This window comes from Bombus pascuorum, chromosome 11 (genome assembly GCF_905332965.1).
Source record: "Bombus pascuorum chromosome 11, iyBomPasc1.1, whole genome shotgun sequence".
Taxonomy (NCBI): domain Eukaryota; kingdom Metazoa; phylum Arthropoda; class Insecta; order Hymenoptera; family Apidae; genus Bombus; species Bombus pascuorum.
Genome location: NC_083498.1, coordinates 522,711 through 538,712, shown reverse-complemented (window position 1 = coordinate 538,712; position 16,002 = coordinate 522,711). Strand labels below are relative to the sequence as shown.

The window sequence follows — 16,002 nt, the reverse complement described above, 5'->3', positions numbered from 1 at the left end:
ATCATACGTAATATTCAATACGTCTTTTTTATAACGATATGCATTTTACTCATTTTATCAAAACGTAAACAGTTTCAAATCCGAGAACAGGAATATTTCGAGGTTGTAGAAAACGACAACTTCTCGTGTAAATATTGTGCTACTACTACTGCTATTACTATTACCGTACAAGTTTAATATTTGATGTGTATTTAAAGGTAAGTCAATATTTTATTACCGCAAAAAGATATTACCACTTCTATAAATGGAACCATACTCGTGATACGAATATTTGTGTATCAAACAAATATGTACATCGTGATACCGGTTCGTGTGCGTTGCCTGCATCTTAGATTATAATTTAACGGTATTTCATAAAGGATTCTCGACAAACCATTACATAAACAGTTATTACTATCGTTTATAATTCCCTGATATAAAATAAATTTTCTTTCCTCTGATCACATCGTAAGTTCTTATTTTCGCTTTTCCTTTATCCAACTAATTGGATCGTGTACTACTCGCATCGCCCAGCTTCAGTGATTTATGCTTTATCGCGAAAGATGAAACCACCCGTACTTCCAATCTTCTGGCGTAATGTTCTGCCGACACATTTATGCCTTCCGCGTAGGAGGCTCAAATACATACTTACTTACACGCGTCAGAAACCGAACATTCTTCAATCTCGGAAATTTTGTTAAAATATTCGACAAACATCCTCCTTTAATAGGCAATGAAATAAAAATTCAAGCTATTATTACGTATAAACGGGAAGAAAAAATAAAATTTTAATGCCGCGATAAATATTTAACCGAATGTATTTAATAAAAGTATTGAAATATATATAATATTTTTCAGGCACGATCATATTTCAATAAACATTTTTAAATATTACTTTTTTGAAATTGATATTCTATCATAGAGCGATAGATGGAAAAATAGTACATAAAAAGTAATTAATAAAAATAAATGAAACGTCAGATAAACATATTATTATTAAAAAATCGTAACAAAAATATGAAATATGATGGAAACGATAAGAGATTTACTGTTTAATACAGTCAAATAAAAAGTAGGTGGGTGTGTTTCCTTTTGATTTATTCAATTACATGTAATAAAGTAAATTAAACAACAGGTTGATATATCGAATAAAATTAAATAGTACTGTATATACGTGGATATCTAATTAAAGCTAATAAATTTATTTCTTCCTTTCCTATACCTTTTTCTATATTAATATCGTAAATGTTATTTATTTATTTTATTATGTATTCCGACTAAAATCATTGTTCCATATTTTTATTACAATCTTTTAACAAATCCTTTGGATAACTCTTATTTCGTATTTATTTTCACATTATTTATAATTCCAAACTTCGATAACAAAGTTTACATGAAGACCTGTAAAATACTCTGTATAAAGCTTATTGTAGAAAGCCATCATTCATTTCGACGTAACGAATCTGTGTTAGTAATGTCATTTCCATTCATTTTAATACAAACGCATGTTTTTTAAGTACTCGATTCTGTTTGCATACCATCTACATAGAAATATTCAAATCTTCCAAATGATTTTAGCATACAAATTCTTCTTTCGTGTTATATTAAGTCTCGATTTCCACGGTTCAGAGACGCTTTTCCTTCCGATAATACGAAATCACGGACGAGCGAACAGAGCCGAGCAACGATAATCTTTCCGAGTATACGATCGATTTCATAATTGCATAAACGCTTTATCACGCGAAGAAATTCCATTCTTTATGTTGCCGCACACATAGAATGCCGAGTACTGGGTATTGAATAACGTACGCACCATTACCTAAGGGACTTGTAATTCGATGCGACCAGTAAACGTCGTCACCCTTTCCCCCTTTGCTTTCTGGTTGTAGCACGACGGGACAACATACGTGATCCCACGCGTAACCATAGGTTTCATTGATCGTGTACACTGTTCGTTCGACCATGTATATTGCACCGTTGACGAACGCTCTTGCTTCACTTTATGCACTGTCTTCCATACGATAATGCGACATTGGCTTCCACCACTCTTGACTTTGGGAACGCGCACCTACTTGCCGGTACACGTGCCTCATGTAGTCTCGTGTACACGCACTTTGGATTTGCAATCCCTCCGGTAATGAACAACGTAGATTGAACATTGCGAGGGTGCAGCTCACCGTGGTACCACGTGATTAGATTTCCAAATGCATCGAATTTTCCTATTCAAATCAACAAACTCCTCGTCCTACCTACTTATATGACTTTTAGGCATTAAAATTCTAAATTCGAGAAAAACGCAATTTATATCTTTCATTCTTCCTGAATATCTTCGTGAAATGACATTATGGGCATGAGATAATACACACGTTATAGCAGATGACATGTATCATATTATAATATGTATCTATCTAGATTCGTTGCGAATTAGCCTATCAATTTAATATTCGGCTATTGCAACTCATGGCCAACGCGACAAATATTAACATCGTATCTCATGATGCTTTATTCAGTGACGATCGTATCACTTTAGCTGTTATGGCATACATTTACGCTAATAATTTAGATATCAAAGTCGCAATAATGGTACATTACGCTAAGCATTTGTATTGTCATAGCTCAATTTCGTTCGTTCCACGCTAGCCCCTGTTCCTCGATTTTTAATCTCTTTTAATCTTTGCCACTTGTACGTCCTTGTTACCGAAAGTATTTTCAGGTAGAAAAGTAGATCAGGTTCGAAAGCTTCATAGAACCTATGAACGGGGGGCTCTTTAACGTCTCCTGGTGCACGTACACGTACACATATAATGGGCTTAAACCAATTCCGGCTCGCTCGTACAAAGTACTCGCACGGAGCCGTCTGTACCACCCACTTAAAGCATCGTGCTTCTCGGCGTGGCAGCAACAGCGGTACCAGCTACATCAGAGATTGCGAGAGCAGCTCCCAGTTAATAGCATTGCGGCGATGCTGAAAGGCGGCATATCGATGTCTACGTATTGGTCACTATGCTCGTCGAAAGAGTTTCTAAAGAAAGTCACGCGTTAATCACTTAAATATCAACGAGGTATTCGCGTCGAATCGGGGGTGACCACGGTCAGGGTCGTTAAGTAATTGACACCACGCTTCGTTGCGTTTACCATTTAAAATCTAGTTATACTTTCTACACATAATATACAGTCCGATTTCTTTCGTTTTTTTGCATAAATTAGTTTTTAGACAAAGTACGTTTCGCTTCTTCCTTGAATCGATATTGTTAATGAAATTTTTCAAATCACAAATTACACATTACCAGTGCAAATAAATTGTTTTGCGTAGAAGAGATAGTAGATACGGTATTTATAAATTATATGAACGATGAATCAAATAATTGTCCCATTCGACGAGGAATTTAAACAATCGCTTCGTATATCGTGGCAATAATCGCATGGTCGCGGTTATTCGAAATGCAGAAGGTATTTTAGGTATCGATACCGTTTGCGTAGAAATGGAGTACAGTAATACGAGCCGGTGACTAACAGCGCTAACTCTACCCCAGCATTTTCGTCAGTGGGAAACACTGATCCCTTTTTCTTGATAACAAACAACGAAAGCAGCATTGTGTATATTACGCAGACGGATATGAACGACCATACGTAATCCTGCTTTAAGCATGAAAGTGACGCGAAGCACACGCACGTCATTCAAGAGAGAACGTTTGGAAAAATGTGCTTTACTTTTCCTATTTGTAAGTTTAACAAGATTCAGTGGGTTTAATGTATGGAGTGTAGCTGTCCCATTTCGTATATCATGCCACAAATGTACATGGGATAATCCTCGGAGTAAAAATAAGTTCTTTCGTACTAGATGTTGTTTGCAAGTAAGTTAATTTTGAAAATCGCGATATATGTGCTTGGTTAACAATGAGAAGTTCGATGTTGTTTTATTGACCGAGAACTGGAACTAAATACGCGATAGTAATTTTGCGAATTCTTCACGTGGTATGCCATTGCGAATCACGATTTAGGTAGATCCCATGATCCCGTGTGGGCTTAGAAAACTACCCTCGCCGATTGTCGACGATTTGCGGTATTTACGTCGATTATCGTCTTCCTGCGATTACAGTACAAAGACCTTGTCCCAACGATATCCGCACTCTCGCGGTTGTACTCTTCGAGGAGGCTGCGATATTATGCTACTCATGACGACTTTGTTGATCGTAATCATAATCTCTGACTATCGAGATGTGTCTAATGAAGGATTGAACGCTGCTCGCCAATGACCAAGAAGCTGCTTCCTATTGAACGAACGTGATTCTCGAGACGGTGGTTCTGGATTTAATCGTTCTTTCAAGTACGCTACTGATTTATACATATGCTCACGCATGGCGAATGAAATTCTCGACGTGATTATTATTGCTTCAGAACATGGCTTGATTTGATATGGCATGGTATTATGGTCGATTATGGTGCCTGATCGTAGACGAAACACGATATCTTACGAAGGTTTACGAAAGAGACTGCTTAGTGCCTGTAGACGATACTTGACCTAAATAAAACGCTACTTCGACGTGACCAGTTTGACTTCTTTGCACGAGATTTGCCGTTCAAGAACTGGGCTACGTATTTATTTAACTTATTCCGTTCTTCGAAAATTTCGATAACCCAGAGGCGTATAGTATTTCTGCGATTCGAGCTTAAGGATTCCCAAGCTCGAATTCCTTATGTACAAAATTCAACAAACGTTCTATATATTCGAAAATCAAATTTGCTATTAATCATCGGATCGGATAATTTGCCTAGTAATTAACTATAGAAGGGAAGATTTCAAAGAATTTGTTCTAAAGAAAAACCTTTATCTTCCTACCTGTTTAGACGAATCTCACCTTTTCTCTGTTCGACTGTCCGACTAGGACCCAAGTTAGTGAGTATACGCTCCTTATCTAGTCAATAATGATCACGAGACCCCTCATTGCCTCTTCATCCGACCGATCGTACAGAGAGGGAAGTATCCACTTGTCTTGTCACCCCAACATTAGCCGCATCGCTTCGCTAAATCGTTCGCACGAAAATAAACAATCAAATTATTCCCTCCAGCCTATAATTCTTTCATTTTTCTGTCTTTTCTTCCTACTTATTCGATTTCTTTACTCTTTTATTACGACTATTAGCGAAACTACTGCTAGGTCAGCGAGTCGTTGAAAACCGGGATATCAAATACGATATTGCGTTTACCTTGAACGAGTACCAATAAAGTTGGGTGGATCCGATAATGCGTGTTCGTCCATGACGATATAGCGATCAGCTTCGAGGCTGTCATAAAATTAAATGAAGCGTTCCGGGCTCCATTTCCTCCTTCGTTCCTCACCGACGCTTTTTTACTATCTGTGTGACCCGGGGACCTCTCTTCTTCTACGATTTCTTCGAGTCAAAGATGAAAACGCTTTTTAAAATATACTATCGTATAACGACAAACTTCAATGCGGATTGTAAAATATTTAACTAAGAAACATCGCATCTATCTATCGTAAGGTTCCATAGGCCGAAACAATAAACAAAACTAAAATTTTTGTTAAAGCCATTTCAATAATGACGTCTATATAACGTAAAAGTATTCGTTATGACAAATGTAAAAAAAATTATTCACAAATTTACTCTGGAAACTAAAGGACTAAATACCCCGTTACATTTTGTATAAAGAATATATCGTGTACTACGTATTCGTTTACTTTCTAAAAAAAAAAAAAAAAAAACATCAATCCAATTATGTAGTCGTCGAATATACGAGATCTCCAATTATCCAAATAACAACAGCATCGGAATATATGTCAAGATCTTAGATGAGAGGCGAATTAATACATCGCATCGCATCGGTACTTTTCGCGTGAAAGTATCGTTATGAATATAAAGAGATGGATACAGGTAGAAGGAAGATAAGGTCGAGGACGTGGACGACGACGACAAGGACGAGTTTCGGCGAGTGCGTCCGTACGTATACATTGTAACGAACGAGTATTTTCTGCCGAGCGGAATACAAACTACACATTGACTGCCCTCCACCCCCCCCCTTTACACCGTGTGGCTCACTCACCCTCTCGCACGTGCAGACACATTTGCGGGGGTAGCTTCGGATTCGTCCCCGAAATGAGAGTCTGCTTTAGTGTCGCGAACGTGTCCGTAGGTACCCGTCGCCTCCACCTCCTCCGACGTTTTCTCTCCTGGTTTCTCTTTATCCTCTTTTCTCCGTCCTCCGTTCAGCTATCGTTCCATCGTGACGTCCTACTCGCACGCGTTCTTGTTACGTATTTTTATCCTTATCCAGAGTGTCCGCAAGGCACGTTCTCTCAGAGTGCACGGAAACGAGGTGCAGGCTGTCGTCCCGACTGCGCCTGCTTCCTGGCGGAAACGCGACATAATGCGCCTCGTACCGCACCCCAACGATGACCAACGTGCCGTGAAGAGGGCATCGGCCGCGATGACTTTTTAATCACGACGCACGCTAGAAGTTCACCCCTCGAACCATGGTTTGCAGTTCTCAGAGGCTCTCAACGTGGTCCATTGTCAATTCAAAACTAGTCTCAGATGGGACAAGTACCCTTATATCGTGCCCGAGTTCCTTTTTATAAGGAATCCTTCGATCGATGTACAAAATTACTACACGTCTACGATTATGTCGGAGCGACTTTTCTTTTAATAAAACGCTTCTCTTTAATTTTATCGCGTCAAACAGCATCTTTCTAAATCAAAGTTCTCTCAAGTATTTCCGGTGAAATTTCTATTACGTAGCATACTACTGCATCTTATAGATATATACTTGACAATTTTGAGTGTATTTGGCTAAAATTGATGCTCGAAATTATCCATCTAATATAATTTGACGTTTGAAAAAACTTCAACAAATAGGACTTATAAAATAACATGGAATTTTATGTATTAACACGGTAGACATTAAAAGATGGCTTCGAGTCATAATGAGTGCACTTGAGCCTAGTCCTTCAGCCTGCGAGATAAGAAGAACATCGGATATTCAGGACTAAAAAGTCCTGTGTAGAAACTGGCGAGACACCAAAGATAGACTTCATCGTTGTGTGTGTTCCGAATGGTTTTCACCGATTAGTACTGTCTTTGAACAAGAAAACGAGAAACTATATAGATATAGCATAACCGTACAGTCGAAAGGGCCTCGATTAAATTCAGGACGTCAACGGAGTGGAATGTGACGTATACTTTACGGAGACGATCAGTTACGGTATATTTTAAGCACTACACTTTTCCTTTTTGGAATGTTTAACTCATGTTTTCTCGATAACGTTAATGGAATGTAAGTATGTCTAGATGATTTCTGTGAAGGTAGTATTACATATTTGGAGAAATCGTGTTAGGACTTCAGTTGAATTGACAAAGACACTGCTTCCTACCTGTTCTTCGTAATTTGATATTTTGTTTTATCTCAAAATGCTTCGACTACTCGTTCTTAAAATTGGGATATAAGGATAAAGGGAAATACGTAACATGCTTACGATGCACACGGCTGGAGCATATTTTTGAATTCAAAAATCAATTCCCTTTCGTTCGTGTCTTCAAGCTTTCACAATACTGAAGTTTTAATTATTATTCACTAACGATATTAAATTTAACGCGATATCGAGTATCTGGTGGTATTTAACTTCCGATATTTCCTGTTTCTAAATTGCTAGTAAGAAACGATACGCGTTGCAAAGAGCGTTTCGACAGATAAACGTAGTACTATGAAACATCAATCGTATTTGTCTTGTCACAATGGTTTCTCATCGCGTATCGACGATTTGTCCGCTTATTAGTTATACGATTAGCAGGTTGCTACAGCATTCGATTTAGTATACGCGCAGAGGGCGAACACGCCGAACGTACGTTCCAGGATGTAGTCTATAATCGCTTCCTGTGCTAGCGATTGGACGGTAGCAAGGGGTCGATTGTACGTATCCGTCACGTATACACACAGGGGATGTGTTTCAAGGGAAACGATCGATTCGTCGATCGATATTTCCTAATATAACTGCTTTGTTACGATTCGTTTCGTTCCAATCCCATTCTACTTCAAATTCGTGATTCGATATCGGTTTAATCGGTTTAATCTTTCGATCAAAAATAGATTGACCCTTCGAACACGTAAATTACGTAAGCAAATATGTATTTTTTAAACACAGCTTGAATTCGAAGGAATAAAGTGATAAAGAAATTTAGATTATTACGATATTGTTAATTTATAAAAAAGATTTAAATATCTCAATATTTATAGAACATTTATAAAATCAAACAAATATATTTTGTGTGTTCGAGTGTAAATAATTTAAAAAAAGAAACCAAAATTGGTACTGCAAAATTACGCAATTATATAGTTTTAATCGCGATGAAATAATCGAGGTAATCGAGAAACCGGTTGGTTGGAATAGCAATTCGAGAAGATAGAGATTTTCACACTCGATCAACTTTTTGTCAGGCCGTGTACCGTTAACTTGGTTCTCGTATGTAGAGGAATGAAAGGGTTGAATTTAAAATAAGTTGGTACAATTTTGCACACGGTGATAGCCGTGCGATTCGAACGGTTAACAGATAGAAGGAAAAACAAAAAGTTAAATCCTCTGGCGAAATCCAGTGGAATGGTGAAGGGGCGTATCGGAGGGGTAAATGGAAGGGCAAGGGAAGCAGGGTCGAATCAGTGCGAATGGAAGTGGACGTTAGGTCGAGCGATCGTCCTCCACGCGTCCGGCAGCCGGTGGATGAGTCGAGGCTCGAAGACGGCCGAGAGCGCACGAATGTCTCCGAAGCGACGAACCCTCGGCCCTCGGCAGAGCGTCGCCCCACCACATCCAGTCGTACTGCGAATGCCACGCTGTGAGCTTCGTATTCGCGGTATTTCGGGACTTTTCATTTGCTCAATAAATCGAACTTCGTTGTCACGACACAGTGTTTCCGTTTTGTCGACGATATCCGCGTGAACGATAGGTCGTTAGATTTGACTCGATGTTTCGGAGAAATCGGGGTTCTCCGTTGTTTCAACGGTAGTTGTAGTTGCACCGTTGGCGCTGCTTTTTCCAGTTCGAACCTAGCGTAAGCGTGTGCCACACGAGAAGGTACGGTCCGAGTGGCGAAAACCGGTGATCGAGGTTACCGAGTGTTTCCTCGCTGATTTATCTAATTCCGAAATTAACGGAGAGTGTGGAAAGTGCGCAAGCCGGAGAAATCGCGATGCGACAGCGCCGGGAGATGCTCCATTTGCAGTGGCAGCGGCAACAGGAAGGACAAGACGTTCCGACAGCAAGATAGAAAGGTTACCGAAGGAACAAACTGGCGCGTAGTTAGATAGCAGCGTGATTGACTCGAATCGACCGATAGGGGGACGCTGTCATTCCTTGTTCGAACATTTAAAACGAGCGCGCGGTTTAGCGGAACACTCGGTTCTGGTTGGTGGGACCGTTTTGTTGTTTACCAACGTCTGTGTGTGGTCAAACACAGGAACGTCGATTACTCGGAGGAGAGAGAGAGGGTCGGATAAAAAGGTGAAAGAGCGAAACAAACACGTTCGTTCAAGGTATATAGCGAAAGGGAGAGAAAGACAGAGTGCTAGAGAGTATAGTAGAACGCGTGCTCGTTGAAGATAGAAGAAGAAAGAACGATCGCTAAGAAAGAGAGGTAAGCAATAACGGCAAGTGGGCGCACGAGATGCATTCCAGATGGACGATGACGCCGCACAGTCTGTAAGACTCGCGTGGTTTCTACGTTCTATCGCGTTTGTCCGTGATTGTCGTGTCAGGACGTATCGACGATCGTCGGGTGGGTTATGACGCGCGCTTAACGCGCTGCGTGCACGAATAGAAGCGAACGTGTGTCGATCCTATGTACAACATGGAGTCCGACACGGCGGCCGACTGGTCGTCGCCGAGAAAGAGCTCCCTCGAGACATCGATGCCGAGGAAATTCCGTAAGGATTCATGTCGAACGACGGGGGGTGCAACACTCATTTGGGCAATGTGCGCCCTCTGTATTACCAGCTTGGCTGTGTCCGGTCTACTCATGTACAGGGAACTAGGATTGGAATCGCGGATCGCCAATTTGGAGGCTCGTTGTCAAATTCAAGAAATGCCGGACGTTCTTATTCAGAGGCTCAAGAGAGAAATTCAGGAACAGTTGGAGGTGCATCGGCCTGCCTTCCAGTCCAACGTTTTTCGGATCAAACGAGACGTTTCCGAGTGCAATTGTCCACCAGGTAAGTTTTCTTAGCCTCCAACGCGGTTCCATTCTGTTTAATCCTGCGGAGGTCATCACAGTCTTGATCATTTTTTTATCCAGTCCCAGTGTTTCCGAAATATTTCAGACATGGATATATTAATTATGTTTTATTTTAATTAGAAAGTAAACTAATCATTACTATAGATAGATTAGTTGGCAATCGGAAAAATATACTAATAAGATACAGCGAAACAATGATAAAGTTTTATAAATATACAGTTGTGTATAACTTGCAAGTTATGGGGCATTCTCATGTAGTTGAAATAGCTGCGATTTATAACAATTAAGCAAATTATAAATATACCTTTGTAATACACGGAATACGATAAATATACGTTGCGAGAAAATGATAACAGTAAAAAGTTATGTTTAACACGAGCTATTCAGAATGCTCGCTTGATGTATTTGTCGTGGAAACGGTCATAACATTCATTACACGTGATACAGTTGCGTTCGAGGCATAATAATATCTTGCAGATGTTTTTACAAATATTTTGAGACTGACTCGAACAACATGGATAGATCCAGTTTTGGTTTTCTACTGTTTTCTCCGTTAACCGATTAATCGTCGTCCTTGTTCCGTCAAGGACCGTTCCACTTGCGATTCTTTTTCTATTAACGTGCTTCTAAATTCTCTCTTTTAATATTGCAATAACGAAAGAGAACTTTGTTAATACTTTTTGTCGTCACAATTAATTGAATTATTTGTAGCATTGTGATAATGTACTTTTATCTAAATAACAGAAATTCTTCTCCTGTTTCATGAGATATTTTTTGCACGGAATGTTCTTTGTCAATAAACTTTACGATGCATCGGCATCATTTAATAATACACATTCCCAATAGGATTTTGCATGCATCTATCGGATTAGTTGCCATCTCCGCAGGGTTAATATTTGTTTCCCTTGTACTTCACGTTGTTCAAACATTTCTAAGCGAGGTGGTTCGATTTCGTTGACTGCTTTTACCGAACGGAACTCTTTGATTATGCAGTATTTTTCTGCTAATCATTTATCTTCTTCCGCGCGTCTTTTCCCTGTCTTTGACGCGAGAAAAAGGCACGCGTGGTACGTAAGTAAGTACAAAGCCCAGGCTAGCGTTCGTACCGAGATCTCGTTGGATTGTCATCGCGTATACATATATACGCGTATGTCTGTATTCGTACACCTATAGTGAACTACGTGCATGTGTGGAAAGAGGGAAGAGCACGGAAGGAAATATATACGCGTGTAAAAAAGGAAAGAGAAGACCCAGCTTTGTCTTGGGATGGAGCAACTTCGGCTCTCTCGGACAAAGGATCTGCGATCTCTTGAGTATTTCGATCTTGGAGAATGCTCGACAGAGCGTCTTTTTTCCCCAGATCACCCTTTGCACTCTATATGGAGAGGGGATCGTTCGAATGAATTTGCGCCTTCGCAATTTAAACTTTGCATATCCACAGAAAAGATATCAATTTGCTACGCGCACTCGTATCAATCGTCTCGCCAGTTTGCGAATAACGACATCCTATAGAGAAGTATGCGTTATTTTTCTCGAAAGTTGTAATTTTCTTACCTTGCCTGATTAATTTATCGTAGAACGAACAATATTTGCTGAAACCATGCACAAAATACGAAAGATCGTACTACAACCGAAATAACCGCCAGCGGGGTATTATGTAGAATGAAATTCCCGAAATTCTAGCGTTAATGCACAACCAAGTTTAGCATTGTGTTATCCCGGTTACTATTACACGATGCAAAATCGAAAATCGAAGATTCGTTGATTTTTCTATCACGTCCGTAACCATCGTCGTTGTTTGCTGAATTTTCTCCCAATTTATTTGAAAGGTTCTTCTAATATTTTATCTTTCTAGGATTATTCTTTAAAAAAAAAAAAAAATTTATTTAGACGCGTTAGTCTTCTTTTCTTTTTTATCTCTTATCGCGTGAAAACATTATCAATCAACAATTTCACTTAGTATAGATTATCAATATTGTGACGACAACGTCAGTGGAATGCAGAGAGATAAAACGAGTTGTATGCATTTCACACTACACGGTAGCCGTTTTCGCAGGCGTACGTCAAGATACGTACATCTTCTTTGGATAAATCGTACAAAGGTTTGATGCCGTCGCGTCGATTGAACATCAACGAAATGTCAATGTACACTTGGAGAAGTATGCGACGACGCCGCGGCGCTCCCCGTTTTCGCCAGTCGGCATTCTTTCTGCGAGCACGAGATCGCGAAGCGATACGACCATTCGTCTCACGTTCGTCGATTGATTAATGGCTATTATCAAAGATCGAGCAACGCTCTCTGCATCCGCCATCGAACTGCCGATGTGTAGTGACATCGGTAAGCAACGATAATTTTCTCCAATTCTCAAATGAACGGACAACGTTGAAATTTTTTCTAACAAAGATTTCATGCTTTTAATTCTCTATAACCGCAACTTTTTCCATATTGGCATTTGGAAATAATGCCAATTTGGCTTATGGAAATAATGTTCAAAATTGTATTACCGTACTCGAAATGATTAGATAGAGAAATAATTAAAAGTAACCAAAAGTTACTAGGAATGTCTGCTGAAGACTCCTCATTGGGATACGTAAAATGTCTGCAATTCATCCGTCGATTAATTTACAATTCTACCTTTATTCGTTTCTCTGTGTTTTTTTTTTTCTCTCTGAATTTTTCGTTATGGATTTAGCCAAAACTGAAAAATAGTGTCGGCGCGTAATAAATTTCCCTTATCAAAGTGAAGCTGGCGATTAAATGCTTTTGCTTACCGGCGTATGGAAAATATCGCATATGTTGTTGAATATTCCAAAACGAAGACTGGACGCGACCGTTTTAATATCTTGCGAAGCATCAAACGCTTGTTATCTATCCAGTTCGATCCTCCACATTTTGAATATTCATGAACGTTTTGTTTTTTTTTGGCCGATTCTGCAAACATAGACAACATTGCGCGGAAGGAACATTGTTTCTTCCTGGGAATGGAGACAACGGTTGCTTTCCGGCGAATGAATTTGAAACGAGAGAAACCGCGGGGGGAAGGTGTGTAAAGGAAGAATTTACTTAGGACGGATTCAACTCGAGAATGGAGAGTTGCCACGAAACTATCGAACTCGGAAAGGGAGTTTACCACCGATAAATATAACTTTGACACAGTGGCCACGGAATTACGGTATCCAGACTAAATTATAAAGTTACGAACGTCGGTTATGAGCGGGACTTGCTATCAGGAATCGACTCTGTTTCACTAGAACGCCTTTAATTTCTGCGTTTAATTAGCTACGTAATCGTAGTAATAGAAAATATATACCGAATAATTTGAAAGGTTCGTAACGGTGTTGCCAATTTTCAGAAACATCCTATTTCAAAAATTCTTATGATTATGCTTATTAGTTCGAATAATTAAAGTTTTACCGTAAATGCAAATTGTACACAATAGTTAAACCGTTCAGAAGCTATGTACTTTCATCAGTCCCACAAATTGAGAAGCAGAGAAAAGTGGAGACGTTACTAACGTTGTTTTCTAAGTTTACTTCAGAACTTATGCCATTTATGCCACCTTTTTGCGACAAAAGGACATACAAAAGGACAAGTAGGATATTCGTTTTTTGAGGATTGAATATCGATATTATCAACTTACGTTATGAAATTAAGATACCAATAAAATGTGGAGTTTATTAGTTTTGTTTCCAGTAGACTCGTGTAGCATACGATATAGATTTAATCAACGGTGTATGCGATATTAGACAATGAAAAAAATGAACGTAATATTATCAAGAATGAGGAAAAGTGAACGTGATAGTCAGGATTTAATACCTGTTAATTAAAATACTTGGTCATAATTGAAGGGGTTCTCGACCCCTAAGAATAGCAGACAATACCGAAGGACGGGTAAAAAGGAACGCACCGTTTTCCCTGTCTCCTTGCCCAATCCGATCCCTATCTTCGAGCTTCTTTTTTTTTTCCTCTTTGTGCCAGCCTCTTTCTTATCGTTTCGTCCTCCATGGTCGTCTCTGGCAGCAACAAAGGGAGCGCCGTGGCTCCTGACTCGCGGCATCCCGAAATTGAGATGTGCGAGCTGACGCACGAGCATCATAAATCTTTCCCTCCCTCGTAGAATATGGCATATCTATTCCCCTCCCCCCTCTTGTATATACGCTCCCTTTTCCTATAACATTCTGCCAACACAGTATCTTTGAAGCTACGTGGCGTTACACTGTGAACTTCGACTCTTCTTTGCTCTTCAGACGGATGATTTTCGATCCTTGCCCCGATTTCCAACCTGTCGAGCTACAATAAAACCGCTCAGGTCCAAAGCAGATACTGTATCGATAAATCTATTATCGCGTGTACCATGATAATTGGCAAATTTTCGGTTAGAAGGGAAAAGCTCGATGTCTTGAGTTAGGATTTTGTTTTCTAAATAGATCTCAAGAGACTGCTCGGTGTTAGAGGTTGAAAGCCAGGCGTTCTTCAAGAATCTATTTTCAGAGAACTGCTGATTGTAATGGTATGATTTTTGGGGCGTTCCTTCGCGCAAAGAAAACTTCGGTCATAGAAAATTTTACAAATTATCTATTACATTGTTTCGCAAGTAATCGTTACCTTTATCTTTGTTTTACTACAAACGAGAAAAAGGGTAAAAATAAAGATAGAAAAATTACATACAGATGAATAGTTAAAAAGACAACGTGCATTCAACCTTTTGCCTAAACACACTATACTCAAATTCATTATTTATTGTGAATCTCAAAAATGTACAAAAAATCAAATATTGGCTAAATAAACTATTTAAAAAAAAAAAAAAAAAATATCATATGTCATACGGTCCATCTCCGATTGTATGAAGAAGAACTAGAAAAAATTATCGAATTACAGAAGAAACTCGTAATATCGTTGCTTAACTGCTAGGTAGACGCTTTTGATTTAATGCGAGGCGAATTACTATTTGTGTAAGGGTAAAAGCACAGTCCGTTTCTCGCTGTCTTGGAAAATTGATGGCCGTTGTAAAGTTTTTATCGAGGAAACGCCTTCTCTTCCCTTCGAAATCGATGTAAAGACCCGCTTGTCTTGCCTAATTCAAGACCATTTGTTTGCTTCTTTAAATTTGTTCTTTAAATGAATCCTTGGAATTCATGGGATTTTCTAGTTCCCTAGATAAACGCGAGGATTATGGTTCTGCCCGAACGAATCAGGTTTACGATCTACCGTTAATTCTTTCACAGACGAGATTTTTTCGAATACTTCATGCGACAAAACTATTACAACATTTTGTTACAATTCTTCAAATCATTTCCTTTGGGAAGAATATTTGAAAGAATGTTGGATATTATACAATATCGTACAACACGAAAGAGAACTAACGAAAGAATGATTCGCCGTATCGATATATTCGTTTCTGACAAATGCGTCACACAAATTTATATTCTAATATAGTTGCGGAACGGACCTTCCGGAACTTTTAAGCGAAACTTCACGCTTCGTATAGGAATAGCAGGGAAAAGGACAGAACAGAACAGGGCGGAGAAGCTGTAACAAATTGAATGTTGCATTTTCTACCGACGACGTTGACTTCGAAAGTTCTCAGAAGAAGGTGCGATTTACGTTTGCTGCACGTGCGTCAACCGTGCAGCTGCCTTGACTAGAAGTTTATGCTGAAGGACCTCTCTTACCAGCGGCGAAACTTACAGGCAGCTTATATACAAAAGAATGGCTGCCCTTGTTTCTTACGACTTCTCCAAATCTTTTCTCATTGAAGTCGTTTATGCTGCACGGATATT

At 39.3% G+C, this 16,002-nt stretch overlaps 2 protein-coding genes across 18 annotated transcripts in view; one reads left to right on the top strand and one right to left on the bottom strand.

Annotated features, from left to right (window-relative positions):
- The window catches only part of LOC132911696 (lateral signaling target protein 2 homolog), a 179,981-nt gene that overhangs the window by 53,474 nt on the left and 110,505 nt on the right, over window positions 1-16,002 (bottom strand). The window lies entirely within an intron of this gene.
- The window catches only part of LOC132911684 (collagen alpha chain CG42342), a 121,320-nt gene continuing 114,117 nt past the window's right edge, over window positions 8,800-16,002 (top strand). For all 17 annotated transcript variants that reach the window (XM_060968478.1, XM_060968472.1, XM_060968471.1 and 14 more), the window contains exon 1: window positions 8,800-10,198. In XM_060968478.1, coding sequence (XP_060824461.1) covers window positions 9,829-10,198 — 370 coding nt within the window. In that variant the 5' untranslated portion in view covers window positions 8,800-9,828. The remainder of the gene's footprint in view (window positions 10,199-16,002) is intronic.